Consider the following 23,234-nt stretch of genomic DNA (forward strand, 5'->3'; position numbering starts at 1 on the left):
ACAATGTAGTAACAAAACAGTTTCAACTAATCACATAATTACTGGGCAGTTTTGAAGTAGCTATCTGGCATTTTGCATGCACTAATAATTTTTCATGTGCTTGCTGGAAAATAGCAAAAATAGCACAGCTTAGCACTGAGCATTTTTAGCTACTGTAGCAAAACTCTAGATGTGCTTTTGTTCGCACAGCTTGCATTTGGAAAATGTAAAAGAAATAATTTCTGCCTTTAAAACCATTGAAAATAAACAGCAAACACTAACAATTATAATTAAAAAAACCCTTTATTGAGCCTGAAGTCCTAGAAATGCACATATATGTATTGATTAAGTTTTGTGAGTGAAGGATTGCACAAACTCATTAACCAAAGTACTATTAGCAGTGCTCCAGACAGATGTTATCTTTCTTTTTTGCACAGTACCTCTGTAACTGACACATGGAACAGCAATGATTACAATAAGAGATTATGTTATATTGGTATGTTTGTACTCTAAGAATTTCTTCAGTACCTTATGTATCCAAAACAGTTCCAAGAGCTAGTCAGATTTTGTTCATCAACATCTTTGTGAGATGTGGGAAAGGAAGTGTCCAAGAGGAGTAGGTTTTAAATAACGTAATGGTTCCCAGATCATCAGGGTATCAGCCACATGGATGCTTGATTGAAAGAAACTATGGAAACACTGAAGTGTAAAATGCAAGTGGGAAATAGGATCTTTTTTAAATACACCAGTCAGGCACTTGGAAATCCATGAGGTATCATTCTGGAATGATGCTAAGCTCTCAAAATGCCAGCTTACTTTGCAAGATGACTTAAGAAACTATCAAAAGGTGAGGAGAAATCTAGGCACAGAGCTGCTAACAGCTATGATTTGGTAATCAGCATCCCAGAATGGCAGTAAATGGCACAATTACCTTTATTTTCTTCCTGTTCAAAATTAGTGCATATAAACTGAATATTGCTCAGGAGAACCAGAAGCCATGACGTTTATTTTTGGCTTAAAAAAACCATAGCAGTAAATTTCACTGGCTTATCTAAAGGGATATTTGTGTCTATTATGTTTTTTATGTCAGGAGCTGAAATGTCCTTCTCAGCTCTAGAAGAAGATAACAGTCCTCTGTAGGAACTTTATTTTTTCAAAAACTATCTGGCAGCTGGTAGGTCAAACAGTTCATTGGAGCAATTGGTAATGGAAAAAAATCCTCTGTGAAGTCTTTACAAATACTTTCTGACATGGTGAATATGGATGGCATGATGTACAACAAGTTTCTCATCTTATTAGTTCCTATTTTAAGAATCAGCATTGCTGAAAGCATTGTTAAATTCTCTAAGAGTCTTGGGAACAAAATTTCCTCATATTACTGACTGCCATCTCAGACAGGGGCATAAAAATCTTACAGACAGAGGAATAGTTCAGTAGCTGGCTCTTCAAGTTTGAAGTGATGTAAGTAATAAAGTCAAAACAGAAAAGTTGGGATCTGGCTTCTGTCTGCAAAGGCTTGTCATAGATAAATCAGAGTCATTCTAGATCTGGTTGGCTGTTAACAAGACAGGAGCCCTTGCCTTCATTGTTAGTAGCCCGGGCTCAGTTCTGGTTTCCCCTCCTTCCTTGCTACTGGCTTGATGTTACAACAAGACCAATGGAAATACAAAACAAGGAAAACCAGTTCTGCTTTTTCTTCTGTCTGCAGCCAAATAATATGTATGTAAACAGTGTTTGTAAACAGGAGGTACCATCCACAAATGCAGAAGTGCTGCCTTCCTTGCTAGAGTCACCCAACAGCTGCTACAGTCTTGTTTCCTCAACAGAAATTCCATAGTCCAGTTGAATAAACTGCAGGATTTTGGGCTCAGTGATATGATCTGGGAATTCAGTGAAGACATCAGAGGCTGTGGGGTTTGTACATGAGGTAGCAAAAAATTACAGGAATATACATATGTTTTAATGACTATAAGATGGCTGTTTTGAAGCTCACCAACATTTGTGATTATATGAATCTTTTAAAATAAGGCTTCTGAATATTCCTTTCATTTAAATGACTCTGAAATTGCCTTCAACCCTTTTGCTATTTTCAAGTCTCATACATCCATGCAGCATTGCAATTGAATTGCCACACTTCTTCAACCATGATGTTTTTGTACCTTGGAGAGAGAAAACAAATATTAAAACCAGACTTTAATGAGGCAACACATTATTATGATTAAGTTTATTAAACAATTTTAATGAATCTCTGCTTGCCTGGTATGCAGAATGAAAACATTAAGTGAAACCTGGGCTTATAGTTTTTTGTTTCACGAAGAAAATGTGCCATTTTGATCAATGTATGATACAGCACTGTCTGACTGACAGTATATGTATTTTTGAGACTAAAAATATACTAACTCAGTGCAGGACACATTTAAGAAAACCTTTAAATCAAAATTATTTCTCTCTTTGGGTCACATTTCGGAAATCCATATTACAAACATTATAGTCTTACTGATATAGGACAAGTAGTTGCATGTTTTCAAAATATGTATGAGCAATTCTTTGTTTAAATTTCTGCAACAAATCTACTCATCTCTCAATTCTGCTGGCAGCACAAATGTGTCTAAATACACTAAAACTGAAAGACAAGAAACACCATAGATTATGCAAGAAGAGCAGAATGCTTTTACTTCAGACATCACAAAACAGTTAGTTGTAGCAAAATGTTTAATCAAATTACTTCAGTGAGTGAGCATCAGCACTCAAGCAAGGGAATCCAACAGAAAATTGCATGACAAAGCAGAGAAATGGTCATCATTCCCTCTGATACAAAAAAGTAAAGTTATTCCCAAGTAACACTTGATGAACTGACTAGCAGTGTAGTTAGATGGGAAAAGATCAGGGCTTGACTTGATGCAAGCTAAGAAAGTCATCAGTAGGACACTGTTCCCTAAAATGAGACCAGATGCTGGAAAAGAAAATAGTGGTTGTTGTGAAGAGGACAGTTATCGATTCCTACTGCATGACAGGAGACAATCAGCTTAATTTGAAACAAAGGAAGTTTGGTGCTGAGAGCAATTCTGTAAGTATTGGAACCTAAAAATTACTGGAAAAGCTCTTAGAAATTCCATTAATTTTCCCTTGCTGCTGAGTGAAAGGAAGAAATCAGACAAAATACACATTTGGTGTATAGCATGCTGCTTCACCAGACATGGGTGCACTAGTTAATTTACTCCCAAATCACTGTATTGTGATGGTGTCTTGGCTCCTCACATACCTGAATTTTCTTCCCACAGAGGACTCCAGTATAACCTCGGCGACAAGAGCACACGTTGGGCAGTACACATTTGCCTCCAAACAGACACTTCTGGTTGCACACAGCTAAAACAAGAGAGGTACATTTCAGGCTTTATTCATGGACACATCTTGGTGAAGGAAAAGTGGATGCTATCTCTACTTATTCTGTTTGCTATAGGAACCAAGACCTTGGAAGGTATTTTCACAAGGTAACACCCCTCAGCATAGGGACACTTAAAGGTCATGTGGAGCCAACAGTGTTCTTGTGTCTATCCCATCCCCCTTTTGCTTTGATGCAGATTTAATGTGAGAACATGCTGAGGGCATGAAAGAGACTGGGAAAAGAACATGAGTAAGGGGGTTTTTGGCACATCTTGCTATTTCAAACTATCACAATGGCCTCTCAGGGCTTGTGCAGCAGCATACAGCACTGCAGTAAGCCAACACATACTGCCATGCTCCCAGAGTGCCATCAAATCCTTCAGGGCTTCAGAACAGAGCCATCTCTACTCTATCCTGCCTTTGGCACAGATGTGGACAAACTAAATCCAAGGTATAGCAGGATTTCTCTGCACTGTGCATGGCTGAAGCATTCTGAGCTGTGCAGAAGCAAGAGGTTTCAGGTTCCATCATTCTTACGTGTTTGACACTGGAATCCTTCCCACTGTGGAGGACAATGACAGGTACTCGGTCCAATACACTCCCCACCATTCTTACACTCCTGAAGACAGACTGCTGCACAAACATCACCAAAAGGTATGGTTATATCCCAAGTGATTACACTGAGTTATTATTCAGATTTCAGGATGCTCTCACAAGAGGTGGAGTGCTTTTCACACACAAGAGTCACATCATCTTCACTCAAATGTGTGTCTAAGGCCAATAAGATATTAAAGAAGGGAGACAACTAGAAACAAAAAGCCCTACAACCAAAACCCACATTCAGAGGTTCTGCTGTGTGACAGATTTCTACAAAAGCCTGAAATACTGAATTAGGAGAGGACAATTAAAGACCTTTACTTTTTTCCAAATTTACCTTTCTAAAGCACACACCTTGGTGAGAGATCTTTTGTCTGTCATTTAACTGAATACCCAATGAATCAACTCAAGACTATTTGATCCAAAGTTATTTTCTATGACCCATTTGTCTGCACATTTGTCCCTGCTTATTAAACCATGATCTACCCCACAATTATTTCCATTCATTCATAGCTGACTATTTGATAATCAAATCTCTTCTCCACAGTGTTCAAGACTATCTCACCCCTGTAAGTACTGGTAATATTTTTTTTCAACAAACAACCCCTTTCCAATAATTACAGAAAATAATACAGGGAAATTTACTTTTCCTCCATGCCATTAAAGAGCTTCTTACCCACATCAGTTCTTAAGCCTCAGGTGAGTACTCTGACAGACACTAACACTTTAGCCATCCTCATGCTGATTTTCATGCAGACTGTGCGTTTATCCATGCTGACACAATTTATTTATGCACCATCAATAACTTTCTTAAGATAAAATGTGACCCACAGATGTGCAGCAATCACAGTCCAATTTCTACCTGTCCTAAAGAGCTTATGCCCACTGCATCATTTATTCACATCACATCCAACTGTTTCCAGTTTTCCAATATTTCACTGAACTTCTTTTTCTATTCTATCTGGCTTTATGTCCTAAAGCATAAATTGGATGTCTTTCACTTTTTTGACTCTTCTCTTTGTAGAAATGCAGATGTTTTTATTTAGACAAGAATCCAGAAAGAAACAAATAATATTTGCTATACAAGAATTTCACAGATATTTTGGTCCCATGATTTAGCCTAAGAACTGCATGGTATTAGTTCTCCATCCTAAATTTTGCTGCCAAGATATAGACTATTGTTTTCAATATGTAAATATTCTTTCTTTGGCACTAACTTTGCATTACTTGCATGGGCAGAGTTGCCCTGAGTCCCATATTATTTTTAAGGTATGGTTCTCCTGGTAACTACAAGGTACTTACGAGTGTTACACCTTTGTCCTCTCCATCCTGAAGGACAAGAGCAAATGTTTGGGCCTACACATCTTCCTCCATTCATACACCTTGGCTCACAGACACCTTAAAATCAAAAACATCTGCTGTTTAACACATTTAACTGACTACACAGTAATTTATTGTTTATTTTTGGATCACAGGAAGATTTTAAGACTGGCTTACTTTTTTCACATCTTCTGCCTGTGTACCCATCAGGACAAGTACAGACATTATTTCTCATGCAATGACCACCATTCTTACAAGGAGGGCTGCAGACAGCTAAAAGGTACAAACAGGAGGAAAAGGCTGTAGTTTGCATTTTGACTTAGTGATATACTTTTGGAAAATGAGAGTGCAACGCTAAGATTCTGACAGCTTGTACTATCAGGACATTCAGTACTATCAGGCCTGCCTTGTAAAAATCATATTAATGTGGTTTGGTGTAAAAATCAGTAGTAAAGACAAAATTAGATAAAAAGGAGTCAAGGCTGGCAACTGTATGTGAACAAAAGCAACCAGACTACACATAACATACAATGGAATGGGATGAAAGCTGCTTAAATGTTGAGTGCAAAACAAGAATAATTTTGAGTCTTCATTCTCCTTGGACAGTTGTTGAATCCACCATACAATCTAAAAAATAATGTAATCTCTGTTTTACACCACTTCTCAGGTATGTAACTTGATTGTTAATTTTGTGTCTTAATGTTTTCTCACAGATTTCCTCATAATGTCAACTAAGGAGTAGGGAGAAGAAAAAAAGAAAATATTACCATTCTGACAGTGGGCACCAAAGAATCCATGTGGACACAGGCAAACATCTGGTTTAGTACAGGAACCACCATTGAGACAGACAGGATTACACATTGCTGCAGAAATAGGGTCAGGAAGAGTAGGAAGCATGACATCCAAATATAGTCTATAAAATATGTGTTTCTGTTTCGAGAATAGGAATTAAACACCTAAGATAGCTGCAGGTAACATCATTCCCATAGAGTCTTTACCCCAAATTAAAGGATCAGCATAAGACTTCCCAGAGATGAGCAGCAGAACTAAAATGCAGAGACTCAGGGGAATGTGGGGGCTCTGCAGCAGAGAGCAGCTGCCCACTGCTGCTACCCAAGCCACGCAGTTCTGAATTTCAAACAATGGGAGGTCCCATGGATGCTCTCCCAGGAGCAGGGAAGCTGCAGGGGTGTTACCTGTGCTGCAGGTAGGTCCATACCAGCCAGGTTTACACTGGCAAGTGTCTGGAGTGAGACATTCACCACCATTTTCACAGTGCCTGTTGCAAACCACTGCCGTCCAAGAAGGTGGAAAAAAGATAAGGCAGGGGAGGAGACAGGGGGTGGGGGGACAAGAAAGAGATACATCACAAATTATTCTCTATTTGTTTTTCAGTTCTTTCCCAAAAATTAACACTGGAAGTAACACAGAATTCTTATCTGAAGAGGAATTGCTGAACAGAGTAATCTAGTCTCAAACCCATAATAGCAAGCATAGATGACAAAGGTAAATAAAATGTCTTTCCATGCAAATAAAATGTCTTTCCATGCAAATATCCATGGTCTGATTATAAATAGTGTTAAAAACATAGTCACTTAAATAAAAATTCTAAACCAAATGAGAAATGTAATACTGAGACAAATGGACTGTGTTACGTGATGCAAGAGCAGCTGCATACACACAGGAACATGAGACTGACAAGCAAAGACATTAAAATATCATGTCTGAGGAAAACCATGAATCACTTCTTCAGGAAAACATCTCATTCTCTTTAGTACTCCTTCACAAAGAGCAGAATTTTTTTGTCAGAATTGAAATTAGAACAGGAAAAACTGAAAACCAAAAGTCCTGCGATTTGAGGAGGAGACAAAGGATTTTCTGAATTCAGGGTCAATAAAGCAATGGTACATTCAGGTGAACAATATATAAACAGCATGTCTAAATTTGGATTCTCTGAAGGATACAAATTACCCATATAAAATCTATCCAAAATTTGGAGTTGCCAAATTGCAGCATGCATGATTTGATATGTCAAAGACAATTTATGTGAGACAAAGTAATTCCAATCCTTCAGCTATGATCACAGCAAATTTTTTAATTTTCAGGCCAGGTAAAAGGAAAAAGACACCATAATGTGGTTCTGAATTCAATTTTCCTGTATCCTAGTCTTTCTGACACACCAGCTTCTGAATGTACCCCAGTTATCTAATCAATCTGAGCTAATAGAAGTTAAAAAGCTGTCAGGACATATGAAATATCTGCGTGTTTTTCTGAAGGTAATATCACATACACAATGTACTCATTTCTTCCATATTTGTGAATAATAAAATATAAACTATTTGCAGCTTTTATAGTGCATTATGTTTCCACAGTTATGTGCAAATATTACCATACTACCAAATATGTTTAAAAAGCCCATGTATAGGAACCTTCAAAGAGGCACAGGTATTATGTCATTTGCTAGCATTAGACAGAAGGCATAAAAAATTTAAACCATAATTTGCTTTCTTGCTCCTGAAGAACAGGAAAAATACTGTATATTTTTCTCTTATTCTCTTTTGCTTACTTGTATCACATCTTGGTCCCACAAAACCATATGGGCAGGTGCAGAGATTTCTGGCCAAGCAGGTGCCTCCATTCTGACACGGTGGTTTACAATGTGCTGCAGATACAGAATTAAGTTCAAGGAATTGCCTCTAGAAAGATGCATGGACTGGTTATGCTTTATGAAAGATGAAATGTTAGTAACTGCCAGTGAGCAAAAAACTAGAAATAAAGTAAGGAGATATATGCAATGCCTTTTGACAGGAGTAAGTAACATGAACAACTTCACTTCAGCAGTACAGAGTCCCAGCATTGGTGGTTACCTTGAATAAAAGAAAGCTGACACAATTTCCAGACAGTGCTTCCCACTCTTCAGGAGTGTTTAGCTTAGAGGCAACTACATTCACTGGTGAATTGCTCTACTTGATGTGAAAGCTAAATTTAGGAATATCCAATCATAAGCAACAGTGTGTATCTAGAAAATCAGGACATACATGAAAACGTAACTCAAGAGCTCTGTTAAAGTGACAGTAAAATGAACACACCTTCATGCTGTCAGAACAAACAGTCAGGGGAGTTGTTCACAGCATCCTTTGGTAGTTAGGGATTTAAAAACAAAGACTGCTACATTTACCTTCCTCACAGGTGGAGCCACTGTATCCAGGTAAACACTCACAGATGTTTGGCTTAATGCACTTCCCATGGTTTTTGCAATCAGGTCTGCATAGAGCTGTAAAAAAAAAAAATCAACAGCACTCTACAAATCATTCATTTGTGCTTATGAGTTTCCACAGGTAAAATTAACACGCCATACTCACCAGCCTGACAGTTATGACCAGCATAACCAGGCTTGCATTTACAAATATTGGGTGCCACACACTCCATATTTTTGCCACAGGGTTGTCTACATCTTGCTGAAAGGCAAAGAAGAAAACAAAGAAAGGAATAAGGAAAATGAAAGTGGCATTTCAGCACATTGTGTCTTGCCTAACGTAGTGAACAGATCACAGAGAATCCATGATGTCTCTGCCCATAAATGTAGAGTCTAAGACACATCAGGTATTTTTAAGCTCATCCATACAACTAAAAGCCTGTAGGCTATGCCAATATTAATAATGAAAATGAGAAAATTCAATATACCACATTTTCCACTGATAATACAGTAACAATATACTTGCAAATTATAAAGACATCTCAAGATTCTTTTCTTCAAAGCATTTAAGTACAATAATTTGCACTACCTCTGCAAGTGAAGCCATCTCCATAATACCCATAAGGACAACGACCACACTTGACACTTCCATCCTGCCTTGGCTCACAGGGCACGCCAGGAAAACAGGGTAAATCAGAACAGGTCACTGCTTTAGGAATTACTGTTTCACTCAATTCTTCAGGAAGCATTTTTGGTGGGACAGTGACTTCCACAAGGGTAAAAGGTAAATTACTTGCTTGATGCTTAGCTAAAAGGTGCAGAACTCTTTGAGGATTTCCACCTTTGAATACTTTGTTTGGCAAAGAATGTCCTTTGCTTATATTTGCTCTGTTGCTAGGGGAACTCTTCCTGCGGCTCTCAAAATAGCTGAAGGCCTCAACTTGTGCCCTTGTTTTCTTCTCAGGTGATACAGCATGGCTCCTTGAAGATGCAGCCTTTGCAGCAGGTACTGAAGAACTGTTTTCCACGTCAGCAAGGTGACCCCTGATGGTGCCTAGAGCATGAGCAATGTTCCCAGTAACCACAGGTTGTACAGAAGCACTTCTCTGAGAATCAGGTGTCTTCCAGGCAGTGGTTGTTTTTACTGTGGAGGCTGGCAGTGTGCTGCTACCGACCATTTCTGTAGAAATAAATCTCTCTGGGACATCTGCAGAACTGGGAATATAACCTGACATGCTTAAAACCTTCTCAAAGGATGATGGTTGAAAACCTACAGTATGTTAGAAAGAAAGGGGGGAGAAGTATGTGAATACCATCAGACTTTTTTCCTCTTTGAGGGTGGGAAATGTTTTCTAAACAGATAAACATACAGCCCATTCATTCTGTGCTTCAGGAAATTTCTCCCTGTGCTATGTCAGAATGTAAGTATGCAGTAGAACTTAAGTGGGAGAATTAGAGAAGATCAAGGTATTCTGATTACAACCTCTCCTGCCCTTACCATGGCCTTTTCTTAAAAAGGAAGATAAGGATGAGGCATGATTTTTAGGAGAAGAGATTTATAGGAGCAGAGATTTTCCCATATTATGTCAATAAACAGATTTACTGTCAGCAGATTATCAGCTCCATATATTGTTTTTAACTAGGTAACTGAAAGAATTCAAAGAAAAGATATTGCATATGGTTCATCAGTGTGTCTAAGCACTAGGAGCAGAGATAAAACCACATGTATGTAGATGTTTATACATACTGATGCACCATGGACAATATTACAGCCACTAACTCATAGCACAAGTATTACCATGTTTTATTCTTCAAACTTTTTAATCAACTTTGTTGGAACCCTGGATGCTGAGAATTTCTGTGCCTTTCAGTACAGAAAGTTTAAAATTCTCAGCATTTTTAGTAGTGGGATGTTTCAACTGTTTAATAAACATCAGATACTGACTCAGTCTCCTCATTCAAGAGAGCACAAAATGAAAGATAAATTCTTCATATTCTGCCCAGGGAAAGTGTGTGGTTTGTGCAAAGAAGTACAGCACTGTAATCCCAGACTGGTAGAATACTGCATATGGGGTTTTAGCATTATGGGGCAGTGGAGGAATGAAACCCTAACCTATTTATAACTAGAAAATGGTTTAAAAAAGGTTAAACTTTACCGAATCCTCCTAAAGTGTGGTCTCCCACTGCTGAAAAGCAAACCATTTTGCAGCTGATGAAGAATTATCCAGCCCTAGCAGTGCAGTGAGAGTTTTCCTTCCCCCCAAAAACAATTCAGAGACATAGGGAAAAGACACATGAGACTTTCCTACAAAGAACCCCCCTGCAGGCACACCTGGAAATGCCAGCCACAGCACTTACAGAGTTTCAGAATAAAGACATTCACTTGCCATATCCTTCACCTCTCCTCTGAGTTGAAGTAGGAAAATGGCATTCAACATAATGCCATAAACTTTTGTTTATCTCATATAACAGATGTCCCTATCCCCATGTTACCTATTTTATGTCAGTGGTTGGTCACTAAAACAAAAGGCAACTGTAAGAGTGTCATACATCACACTGTTAATAAAATCACTTGACTGACCCTAGGGATTTGTTGATATTGACATTTCAGTCTCATTTTTCAGATCAGAATACAACCCCAGTAATTAATAAATTGTGTCAAACTGAAAAATAAGTGAAGTGAATAGCATAAAACTGACTAGAACCTTTATCTGCCAGCTATATTCTTATCAGCATGCAAATCAGAAATTCCATTTTCTTCAGGAAAAAAATTACCTTTATTCTCTCCAACTTCTCCCATGGAATCCTTCCATACAACATCAGTGTCATCAAAGCTTTCTGAAAAGATTTGAAGGCACATTAGCAGTGCACAGAAGTAGCTCCATTTTTTAAAATTTAAATAAATTACAAACAGAGTTAAAATTTCATTACATAAAAACAACTAAAAATTCAGAAAGTAGATAAAATTTAAAAAACATTTATTAAAAGTTTTTTTGCAGAATATTTTTAAAATACAAGTTATTCAGAAATTGCATGTAAATAAATGTTTGGCAGCTGCCTTGGCTTGGGTAAACAGTTCTGTGTTAATCAAGCTAATAAAAATATATTTTTTCAATAACTATTTTATTAATAATTTCTCAGATTATGAAAATAATGACAGAAAATGCCAAAATTTTCCACTCTGTTGTTCTACTCTGATGTAAAAGAATGAGGATGTGTTTTGTATCTGTGTTTTTCTATGCTAGAGAGTGTTTTACAGCTGTGTTGACCCAGTACAGTCTAACATTGCCATCAGCAGAGACAGAGCCCTGCTTTGCTGACTACTGAAAAGAGTTCTAAGTTATTGCTAGAAACATGAAGCACAATCAAAGATATTTTATCTGAATGACAGTAAGACAATACCATTCTTCTGAAAATCAAATAGTTTTACCATGACATGACTTCCCATCTCCTTGAAGATTATTTGGGCATGGACCACAATAGTAAGAACCAAAAGTATTGAAACAAAATACTCCAGGGAAGCAAGGACTGGATGCACATTCATCTACATCCTCTTGACAATTTTTACCTGTATTGAAATACAGATTTAAATTTTCTTTATAATATTGTGTCACTAGACTTTGATGGTGCATATAAAAGTATGCAAGTGCTGAGAAAAAAAAAAAGTGCAACCATTCATTTCAGTACATCTAATAAGAACAGCTGATAAGGTTTGCTATTCACATTTTTTCCTCTCATATCAAGTACTTTGCTTATTGTAGCATATGGAGAAGATGGGCTGTGGGGACTACATGTTCATCTGCAGGAGGAATCTCCTGTGTTTCCCTGTGTTGATGAATTTACCTTTGCAGAGGGAAACAATGCAAATCAGCTTTCACAATGAACTAAAATAAACAACTATTATATTCATGCAAGAAAAATCTTTAAGTATATCATATATCTGTACCACAAGACCATAAAGTTTCTTCATAGCACTACATAACTTACAACAGTAAGTTATTTACAGTGAAAAATTTAAAAAAGAAAATTTTACACATAAAATTAAAAACTCCTATTTATCACTAAACATAATAAATGCATGGAAATAAAGCAGCAATTTACCTTGAAGTTCATGTGGACATTCACAGTAATAGCTGTTTATTCCATCCACACATCTGCCAATACCACACTGGTTAAGTTTACAGTCATCAGTATTCACTTGACAGAGTTCACCTTCAAATCCAGCCACACACACACAAAGATATCTTCCACTTCCAGGTGGGAAATTAATGTTTGTCACACATGAGCCATTATTTAGGCAATCACATGATTTTACACTGACCTACAAGACATGCCCAATAAGACAGTTTTCTTTTTTTTTAATGAACTAGTAATGAGTTCTGAAAATAGATAACTTAGGTGTCTTATTATTAAGTGTCATTTTACTGTAATATCCATTACCTCTATTTCTACCTTGGTCGTTGCATTGCAGTCATCTGTCAAAGAAAATGTTAGTTTGTGGACATTCATTGACACAGCTTTCCATGAAAGGAGACCTGATGGGGAAAGACTGGCACCTTCTGGACCAGAATCCAATGTGAAATGAATAGCAGAGCCCTCTGGATCTGAAGCCAAAAACTGATATAAAAAATCTTCTCCATAAAATGTCTGTAGCGTACCCTGAAAAGTTTCAAGCACTGGAGGCTGGTTACCTGTAACAAAGGAGATATTTTCCTCCTCTAAGGAAAAGTTGCAATATACTTATAAAAATTAAAAGGAACATATCTTTCTACTAAAGAAATCCCACGTACTTATTCCTCTAAAAATTCTAATGTCATTTGAGTGGCACAGGAAAAACATTTGATATTTTCAATGCTGGCCAGTGACTGCTGCCAGCAAGAATCCACCCATTGTGGCAAAAACCATGAAGGAAGAAGAAGGTGTAACCAGTCTCATCTGCTAAACTCTTTCATTTCTAACATCATCCTCCTTGCAGAAAGAGGTTGTGCTCCTTAGGTTTGGAGTGTTGCCTCTGGTTTTCATTCTTCTCTCATTTCTGACTTTGGCTGTATTGAATTCCAGTCCATAACATGGCTGTAACATGGAAATCCCTTGACTCCCTGTCTGCTGGATGAGTTTAATTTCATTCCTTCCATTCACATCTCATCCTTTTAGAACAGTTATATCTACCTTGGCTTTCAGTACAAGTTTGAACTGGGACAAGATTCACCAAGAGAGGCACCAGAAGTACCATTCAGACAGGACCTTTCCTAATCAAGGCAGAGTCTTGAGTTCATGAGTCTTTCACTCATGAAGACACTGACAGGATGGTTGTATTTGTGACATGATAGGCTGGGGGTGGCAGGACAGGCTGGATGGCTAGTATGAAAGCTCCAAGAAACATTCCATTTGGTGAAGGGACCAAGGTGATGAGTATATCCAAAGACTGATATCTGCACCAAAAGAGCTACAACTTCTATCTTGGAACTTTGTACTACAGAGAAGGAAAATGAAAAATTTAGACTTAAGTTTTCCCTTCATAGTATGGTTTCTAACTGGACTGGAGTACAGAAGCCTTAGATATACTTAGATTTAGGCCATGTATCTATGCCATCAATGTAAATGATGCCCAGATATTGTCTAATAAAAATGATAAAAATTATTGTCTAATAAAAAAATAAAAATTTTTTGATAAAAATTATTGTCTAATAAAAAAATAAAAATAAAAATTTAATTTGGGATCTCCACTTGTTTGTAATCAGAACAATTTGTTGAAAAATACCTGTTACACCTATATGTTGAAGACAAACATATATGGATGTAGCTGTGTTTAATATCAAGACTCCAAAGTACTAATTAGACTGAAAGTTCTTAATCTTCATTAGTTATTTGTAATTGCTACAGCAGAAGAGTCAGGGAAAGTAAATTAAAATATTACATATATGATCTGGAAACAACAATATAATTTTCAGAAACTAATAAAAATGCAAAAACACGTACCTAGTTAAACTTAAAACATCACTATTACCAAAAATTTAAAAACTTCACAGATTTTTGACTATTTGGTATTAAAAAATAACTATTTAGAACTTACTTTCAACAACTGACCAAGTTAACTTTGATAAGTCAGGTCTGCACAGTAAGCAAGGGCTGGTTGGATTTGTGTCTCCTTCACCATAACAGAGTCCATCTATGTTGCATGTTTTCTCCTTTCACAGAAATGAAAATGTGATTAATTAATGTTTTTGGTTATCAAACTGGTTGTGAATTTTTAAGTATCAAATAAAATCTAATCATTCTGCACTTCTATTAAACAACTGAGCTTGCTTTTGAACCTAAACAACTAATAGCAAGTTTGGTTGTACTTGGTAATTATATGAAGAACTTTTGGTTTGATTTTTTACATTTAAAATTGCCTCATCCCAGCTTCTCTTTCCATGCATTGAAAATCCCTGCAGGAAAAAAGAACAGGTGTGCTCTGCTAATTTTTTGAAATTTTTTTTCAGCCTAAAAAATTGCATATTTTCATAATAGAGAGTAGTGAAACATACCTTTAATGTACATAACCCAGATTTTTGTGGTTCACATGTCTGACAGGCTCCATCATATAATATCATTGTTTTAGAGTTGCTATAAACAAATCCGTCATTAGAAATCTGCAAGGTGAGCAGTAAAAATGGATTAACTGATACAGGTATTGATAAACCCACCAGGTTTGCTAGCATGAGCTTCCATTCATTAATAGACACCCACGTGCAGGTGTCGAAACCCTCACAAAAGTCATCAGAAATCTAATCAAATGTGCCAAGGAGTCTAGACAGATTTTGACCCAACCACATGTCAGTATGTAAGGTAAATTGAATTGTGTTTAGGCTCTATTGACCTTATTGACTCCATCTGTATGAGAGCTCAGGTATCTGTTCACAAGGGTTTGTACATGTGGCTGAGCTCAACTCAGTTCTACCAAAGATGGATCCAAGGTCATTTGAAATACTCTAGATAACTACTTGGCCTTTAACTTCTACTCTTGAAGAATGTGTGTCTCTGCAGGCCCTAGCTGTATCTACCAGTCCCCTTGCAGGACAACACTGTCAAACAATATTTGACACTTAAACTTAGGTGACAAGACTGAGACCCGAAGTTAAGCAAGTTGACTTCTCCCTTTAGTACCATTAAATAAAGGATAATATCTACATGATGTATTTTCATCCTAATAGGAACATTTGTAAGTGAATATTTGAAATTTCTGAGAGTACCTTTATTTGCCATCTGGCAATGGGTTTGTCATCAACCACATCCATGACATCAGACTGCTGGCCATCACTTGGTAACTGGCACTCAACAGTCCTGGCATTTTGGAAGGCAGCTGGCACAGTTAGAGGTTCTCCAGGAATCCATTGTCTATCACTATACTGAATGTTAAGACAGAAAATTTGTTTTTCACTGAAATACATCATGAAAACATTTTTACCAGAGAAAAACTCCCCATGTATTGCACAGTGTTTGAACCAGTCAAATGTGTCTGGATTAGAATGCAGGGGCAAATATTACATGACAGCATTTGCACACACAGATTTTTACCTAATCCAGCTAATGTGGAGGAGCAGGCAGAGAAGTCTTTCCTGATGCATGGCCCTCTGGCACTGCATTGCCAAGGACAAACAGCCCTTCCAGGTGGAAGGGAACAGGAGGGTGAAGCAGTGGGTGATCCTCAAACACCCTGATCTGATGTGCAAATGCCTCTGCTTCACTCCACCTCTGCTCCCCATGCCAGGACAGGCTTTAGTCGAAGGAGCAGATGAGGGTTTTGGCAGGGCTCAGGAATCGTTCTGGGTGCCAGGGCAATACTGGCAGTTGGCCATTTAGCCCTTGTACAAGCCAAGAGGTTGTTCAATGGAACAAGACACCATTGACTTTTCTTGACACCCACAGACTTTTCTTCTAAACTGCTGTGAGGACAAAGCATCCAAAGATCCATCTTGAGAGCTCAAGATAACAGAATAAGGATGATAATACTATTTGACTGAAGCATTGATGTGGAAGTAGGGTGAAGCATATGGAAAATAAATAACATGAGATGGAACTAAGAATCCAGGCCAACTAAGAATCAAGAGAACAGCAAGTACAAAGGATTTTGAGCTTGAGTAGTTTTTACTGAGCTTGCATTTTTTTAGTTATTGAAACCAATCAAAAGATTTACTCAATCCAAATCTTCACATGAAGACATGAAGAGTCATCTGTGATAAAGGCCTTGCCTTTTTTTTTTTTAAACAGAAAAAGGAACACTTTTGCTAAAAAGACGTGTGCTGCTTCTGTTCCAGCCACTCATTTTTTTCTTTCACCCTATACTCATTTAATAAATTAACAAATTTAACAAAGGTAAGGATAAAGGCTAAATATTTCTAAACATGTAATTTTGAATACATTTAGTTACTGTAACCTTTGAAATGTGATACTGTCTACTTCTTCAGAAACCTTTTGTTTCTGAAGAAGTAGAGACAAGCTGGAGCCAAGTTCAGATAATTTTTTCAGAAACAGTTTAACCTTTCAAAAAACCAATTAAAAAGCCTTCAGATCTGTAAGCATTCCAGCTCATAAGGTTCATGGAAATTGGAGTTCAATGTAAAATAGAGGGAAATAAAACTGTATTTTTGTTTTGCAGAGATTAAACATACTCTCATCCTTTACCTTTAAATTCTCTATCTCTGTAATCATAGGTTCCTGGCCATTTCCTACCCAAACCTGTATCAAGTATCTAAACTGGGTAAGACAGCCCATGAACAACAGATTTGATGTAACATTTCAAAAGTGAAAATACTGAAAACAAAAAGAAATTCTAAATTCTGTCAACATGTCTCTTCTACAAAATTTTGATCATTTAAGTTCAATCTCAAAATATGTGCAGTTCTATACTGTTGCAAATTCACTAACATTTCCTTAAATTAACTATTTCTCCAGCCAGAAAAAATAAAAAACAGTACCCCAAACTTCCTTTCTTTTGTATTCTCAAGGAAAAAATTCACAGCTTTCTCCTCAGCTGCAGCTAACAGCAGAAAAATGGCTCTTATCAGTGAGAAGATCATCATTAAAAGTGACTAATTAGGAAGTTTTTGTGTTGGGAGCCAAATACAGCATCACCAAGACAGATTTCACAATATCTTGCCATGAGTTAAAACTGAGACATTTCAAACTGTGATAAGTGAACTCCCAATAATTGTCTTACTGGAAGCTTGGTCCAAAAGTCTTTTAATATAAGGGGAGCATAAACCTACTCTCGACAATCATTTCAAGCCAAGTTGAGTGGATATATGTTGAGTTTAAGAAAAATCTATAGCCAGCATTGCCAAATCTGTCAAAATAATTTCAGCATCTGCTGGAAATAGCTAAGGAAAACTATTGTCTCAGGAACCCATGGAATGGTTCCCCTTTTGCCAGCTCTCATCCCTTCCATCATCACACCAATAAAATACAGTTTTACTTTTAGTTTTTTTGTTCTCATATCTAACATGACATAAAAACTTGTATGCTGACCATTTATTCCAGGCTACAACTTGTAAATTCCTTATCTATTTACCTTGATATTTTTTTAAGAATGAGCAACAACAGTCTCTCCATACAAATTCCCCTTAAGTTTACAGTGAAACACTTTATAATCTCCTGTTCAAACCTGACATATATCATTAAATACCCATGGTATTCTACCTCTGGGAAATGGACAACGCATCAAAAATGCCTTTATCTTTTCTTAATAGATTTATTATGTTTATAAAAGGCTATTTCAAGCATTAGATTTGAGACAGAAATCTAGTAATGGCTTTAACCTTGCTGTCCTTTCTCAAAGAAGTGGTACTTCAATTCCTCTCCATAAGCACTTAAAAATACAACGATGTGCTGGCTGTTACTAATAGGGCTGCCCTTGCCCTCTTCTGATGGATAGCTGCCGTGTGCTGTTATCTCCCTCCCAGCTGCTGAACATTCCCATTATGTTTTGTATTTCTCTTATCATGGAGGAAATGGCAATCTTGCAAAGTCTTGAGTGTTTGCTGCAAAGTGCTGAGTGCCTTTGCTTTTAGCTTCCACTAAACCATTGGGTTGTGCCCATGTCAATGAATAATATGTTTGACACTTTGTCCCTTGTTCTCTAGGAAGTTTAAAATGTAATTGTCACTATTCAGGGAGACCTACTTGCAATTTGATGATTTCACATTTCAGGTTCAGTGAGTCCCTGAAGCCATGTCCAAACACTCTCACAGATGTGCAGTCATACTGTCGGATATTGCAAAGCCCAGCATTCTCCAGCTCTGTAATTTCTGGAGCCTGGTCTTGGAAGCACAGATTAGACAGTAAATGCTAGTATGAGAACTCATTCATATGCATTTACATTATGCAGTATGTTTATTTTTCTGTCCAACCATGAAAATTATGTAAACAAGAAAATCTGGGACTAGCTGAAAGGAAGCATAAACAGAAAGACTTTATAATGTTACACTGAAATTTTAAACTTAAAGTTGGGCTTTTGTCTTCTCTTGGAATCTCAGTATTAGGAAGCAGAGAAATTTCAACTGGTAACAAATGCATGTGAATACATGTTTTGCTTTCTCAACAATGGTTCTTTACATCAGACTTCCAGAATAAAACTGAAATTAAACTAAGGCCTTAGAAATAGGAACTGGAAAGGAGACAGTTATGCAATAATTTATATAGGGATTGTTTTTAATAAAAAAAACCTAAAAAAAAACCAACCAAACAAAAAAAAATCTCAGATAGAAGTTATTTCAGGAAACAAACTGACAGATCAGAACACTCAAAAACAGTTTTTATGAGGCAAAACCATCTTATTCCTCTTGAAGTCAAAGATTTCTTATTATTCTATTCCCTCTTTCTCTATTTGCTCTTAAGTAAGTCATTAAAACAAAAACATGATTGCAAACCAAAATATTTACAGGTTTTATAGAGCTTTGACTTCAGTAGTACTATTCATATTTTTCCAGTGTAGTTGTTCAACTGAATTTTTAGTGACTACCTTACCTACTGAAAATGAAACAAACTGTGCCCAGCACTATTTGTTACAGCTCTTTTTTCTTCACTACCAATTCTGCTCCCATCCCATCTAACAGCTTACAGAGATGTAACATCACTGAAGACAAAAACATCCCACTGAGATTTAATAAGCAGGATCACATAAACTATAAAAAACTAAGGGAGTGATGAATGTGGCATATTTTCCCTGAAGGAGACAGTATGTGGAAACATTGACAGTCTCTTGGGGCTACACTCTGCATGGCAAAGTGACTTTTTAAATCTGACCTATTAGAAACTAAGCTCATGTTTTGGCTTTGGAAACAAGAAGGCTGAATGCAAAATAATTACAGCTGTAGTAAACTCTAACTAAACAATTGAGAACCCTTGCCCATGTACAAAAGCAGAAGAGAAAGGGTGCAAAAAAAATACACTTTGCACAAACACTGAGAACATTATTGAAGTAAATCTGATTTCCCCCCACTTACCAGACAGTATGCTGCAGTCATAGGAGCCATAGCCTTGAAAACATGCACAGCCCCACTCTGTACATTCTCCATTCCCACTGCAGAGACTGGGACACTTCAAAGCAGTAAGCAGGCTCTCAACTGACTCTTCAAGCTCCTCTGGGCTGTAATTTATTTCTTCTAAAATTCTTTTCTCACATTCATTCTCCAGCAGAGCTAAGGAAGCTTCTGCCCAGCTGAGGTCATCTTTCAGCAGCAGATCTTTAAGGCACATATCGATGGCATCCCCTGTTCGGCGGCCAAGGAGGGCACCACAGGACCTTCCTATGCTGGAATTGGCTATTGCCTGCTGGCACAGGAACAGAGCACTAGATTCAGTAAGGCCTGAAGGTGTGGGCCAAGAAGGAAGGAGCTTTTCATCTGTGTCAGTGGCATGGTCCTCTGGGAAAAAATAACTATATCCCTCTAAATCTGTTTGGCTGAGACTTTGGAAGACAAATACTGGATGGTATTCATAATAATTTTGGCGCTTTCCTCTACTTGTAGCAGACTGAGTTTTGTGAAAATGACTGCTGCAATAGTGAGAATTTCTCCTAATGTCTAAGCTTGAACTTCCCTCTCTTTCTGTACCAGTATTTCCCTCTGAGGTGGTAGAGAGACGTGAGTTTAATAGTGATGTTTTGTGAAGTTTGGTTTGATTATTCTGCCTCTGCAGAAGTGTAGATGAATCCATTTCATGTGTAGATGAACGTTTCTTTAAGCCCCTGACAAGATCAGCAGGACCAAGATACTCAGCAGTGACATCCAGTCCTGGTATCAAAGAAAGAAATCTACCATTTTCACTTTCTTTACAAGACAGAGGTTCTGACTGAGTAACTGTCTCCAGATTGTTTGCTGGTTGATATAATCCAGCATCTTCAAGTGTACAGTCACAGAAGAACATTTTTCTAGAAGATGTTAACAAAGCAGGTGTCTTGTCAAACAAGCTCTCCCCCGGTAAAATCCTAGTGAAGAAAGGAAAAGGTGAAACTGTATCATCTTAACTTTTTTCTTTGTGTTACTAAAGTATAACTTTTTTTGTTCTTTGTTGTTTCATACTTCTACAGCATAAGTCTGCGTCACACAGTTATATTTAAACACTAGTTAAAACACAAAACCTCAAGAGTAACTTATAAAAGAATTGAGATGAGTGGATACTTTCTGTATACCTTGGTGCTTTGTTCCAAACCTAATCAAACTAATCTTACATCATAGTGCTTAAATACTTTTTTGGCAATACAGTTTAAACTTTCTCTTAAATTAAATATGGAATGTAATTATGACATTCTAATATCAACTTAAAAACTTAAGGAGATTCTTTTTTTTATTATTTTGACATTTGACAAGTTTTTAAGAGTGTGAAGGAAAGGTAGAACCAAAAATGGTGGCATTTGATTTATCAACAGAAGCACTTTGTTACCTCCATTCCTTAATAAAAGAAAAAGGAACATTAGCATGGTTTGGGATTTCCATGCCACTTGCAGTGTGATAGTCATTCTCTGCATTTCCATCAAAGGTGCCACAGAGTCCCACTGTATGTCTGTAATCTGAACTGGGTGCCCTAAGCGTTAGGCTCATCCCCCATTCACTCACATCAGCACGAACAAAAGCTCCAGAAGAAAACAAAACCTAAAAAGAGATTGAAGATAGCCTCATGAGAAACTTGATTTTTCATTTTACCTATTCTGTAAGCAATTATTTACCACTTACTGTTACTTTTCTTCCTAGGTAGGATTCAGTGATTCTGACATTGCTTCCTGTTGTGTCTCTGTTGATTACAGATAAGTGAGGCTGTGATTCATGGAGCTGACCACTGCACATGTCAAATGCAATTATATCACTTCCTTCCTTAGCAACAAAGCCACAGTTGCAGGATGCTGGGTAGTGAAGACTTCCACAGTCCCACTGGCGAACATGAACTTCAAAATCTCGAGATGTACTCTTATAGAGAACAAATGTTCCTGTTTTAAAATTGTCATAGACTCTGGAATCAAAAGAATAGCACATGATATCACTTTGGTTGTGAAATAACAGTATCACTACATGTCAGCAACTCTATTTTCAAGCAGATTTCTATCATTTGGTGAACACTAATACTGAAACTCTTTTTCCCAAGTCAGAAAAAACACTACAGCTCACAGAGCAAAACACAGCTTTATCCTGAGCAAATGCCATCATATCTTCCTCTGAGCAGCTCTAAATTGAAAAAAAAATCTTAGTTTTACAGCAGAAAAGAAGGATCATGAGTGGAAAATACGTAGACAATGGCTGTGAATAGAAACATAAGCATGAAGCCACTGCTATTCTTTGATTCTAACAGTGCATATGGGGGGTACTTCTCAAGCTTTGTGTGTCTACAATGGTACACCTATGCAGCAAGAGCAATAAGATGCCTAGCAGTGTGCATGAGGGGGCAGCTGCTGGAAACTGCACAAGTACCCTTAACAAAATGATTTCGAAAGTCACATCCTTTTAAAAAGGTCTGCTTTTATTAAGATGGAGATGGGGAGTGCTTATTCCCAATGATCATTTAAGATGAAAACCATAAATAGCAACTTGCTTTTTTTCCTTAGGGTTAGCCATCTGTCCCCTGAAGCAAGGTTAAAATAGCCAATTTAATGATTCAGCAGCAAGAAAAAAAAATAGAAAAAACCAGCAAGAAAACCCCCAAACTTTTGCTGTAAGTTTAATAGCCTCTTGGCTATAAATGGCATTTGACAGTTGATTGTAGCCTGCCAATTTACTTTGTGTATAATGGGGCAGCAGACAAACTGCAGATGGCTGCACAACTGGGACTGCATCGGACTGTCCATAATTCAGTAGGTAATTTGTTGCCTCAGTTTGTAAAATAAAGTAGCAACATAATTTATCCTTCAAAAAGAAAGTTCCTTCTCTGCAGCATCATGCTTACAGACAGATCACATTGCAGTAAAACACTGCTTCATGAGAAAGCTTGATCACAATGCATCCATTGTTACAATGGCCAGTTAAGACATCCTTAAAACTTCTACTGAAGGAGAAACTGCAAGATCAGGATAAGCCCATTGACTTTACTAGTAGTAGTAGTCAAAGTTCATGTGTGGGTTGAACATCCTTTTTTGGAGGCAACATATCTTTGTCTTCTCACCCTGCTGCTTGAAATGTGCTTCTGATGAACAAGAACATAAAACTCCCAGGTGTGGAGCCCGTGCTTGTTCAGACATCCTTTGTGAATCAGTAATATCTTGTAAGAAAGAAGCACACCAAAACCAGCT

At 37.3% G+C, this 23,234-nt stretch overlaps 1 protein-coding gene across 1 annotated transcript in view; it reads right to left on the bottom strand.

Moving 5' to 3' along the window:
• Nucleotides 1–163: 163 nt before the first annotated feature.
• Nucleotides 164–23,234, bottom strand: part of VWDE (von Willebrand factor D and EGF domains) — a 37,677-nt gene continuing 14,606 nt past the window's right edge. The window contains exons 10-31 of the mRNA XM_054642895.2: nucleotides 21,691–21,964; nucleotides 21,401–21,609; nucleotides 19,963–20,945; nucleotides 18,641–18,777; nucleotides 15,712–15,867; nucleotides 15,007–15,111; nucleotides 14,550–14,664; nucleotides 12,917–13,167; nucleotides 12,578–12,797; nucleotides 11,907–12,044; nucleotides 11,252–11,314; nucleotides 9,066–9,746; nucleotides 8,643–8,738; nucleotides 8,459–8,554; nucleotides 7,847–7,942; nucleotides 6,477–6,572; nucleotides 6,048–6,143; nucleotides 5,458–5,553; nucleotides 5,263–5,358; nucleotides 3,901–3,996; nucleotides 3,242–3,345; nucleotides 164–2,138 (exon numbers count right to left, since the gene is read on the bottom strand). Coding sequence (XP_054498870.2) covers nucleotides 2,118–2,138; nucleotides 3,242–3,345; nucleotides 3,901–3,996; nucleotides 5,263–5,358; nucleotides 5,458–5,553; nucleotides 6,048–6,143; nucleotides 6,477–6,572; nucleotides 7,847–7,942; nucleotides 8,459–8,554; nucleotides 8,643–8,738; nucleotides 9,066–9,746; nucleotides 11,252–11,314; nucleotides 11,907–12,044; nucleotides 12,578–12,797; nucleotides 12,917–13,167; nucleotides 14,550–14,664; nucleotides 15,007–15,111; nucleotides 15,712–15,867; nucleotides 18,641–18,777; nucleotides 19,963–20,945; nucleotides 21,401–21,609; nucleotides 21,691–21,964 — 4,225 coding nt within the window. The 3' untranslated portion in view covers nucleotides 164–2,117. The remainder of the gene's footprint in view (nucleotides 2,139–3,241; nucleotides 3,346–3,900; nucleotides 3,997–5,262; nucleotides 5,359–5,457; nucleotides 5,554–6,047; nucleotides 6,144–6,476; nucleotides 6,573–7,846; nucleotides 7,943–8,458; nucleotides 8,555–8,642; nucleotides 8,739–9,065; nucleotides 9,747–11,251; nucleotides 11,315–11,906; nucleotides 12,045–12,577; nucleotides 12,798–12,916; nucleotides 13,168–14,549; nucleotides 14,665–15,006; nucleotides 15,112–15,711; nucleotides 15,868–18,640; nucleotides 18,778–19,962; nucleotides 20,946–21,400; nucleotides 21,610–21,690; nucleotides 21,965–23,234) is intronic.

This window comes from Agelaius phoeniceus, chromosome 1, assembly GCF_051311805.1.
Source record: "Agelaius phoeniceus isolate bAgePho1 chromosome 1, bAgePho1.hap1, whole genome shotgun sequence".
Classification (NCBI taxonomy): domain Eukaryota; kingdom Metazoa; phylum Chordata; class Aves; order Passeriformes; family Icteridae; genus Agelaius; species Agelaius phoeniceus.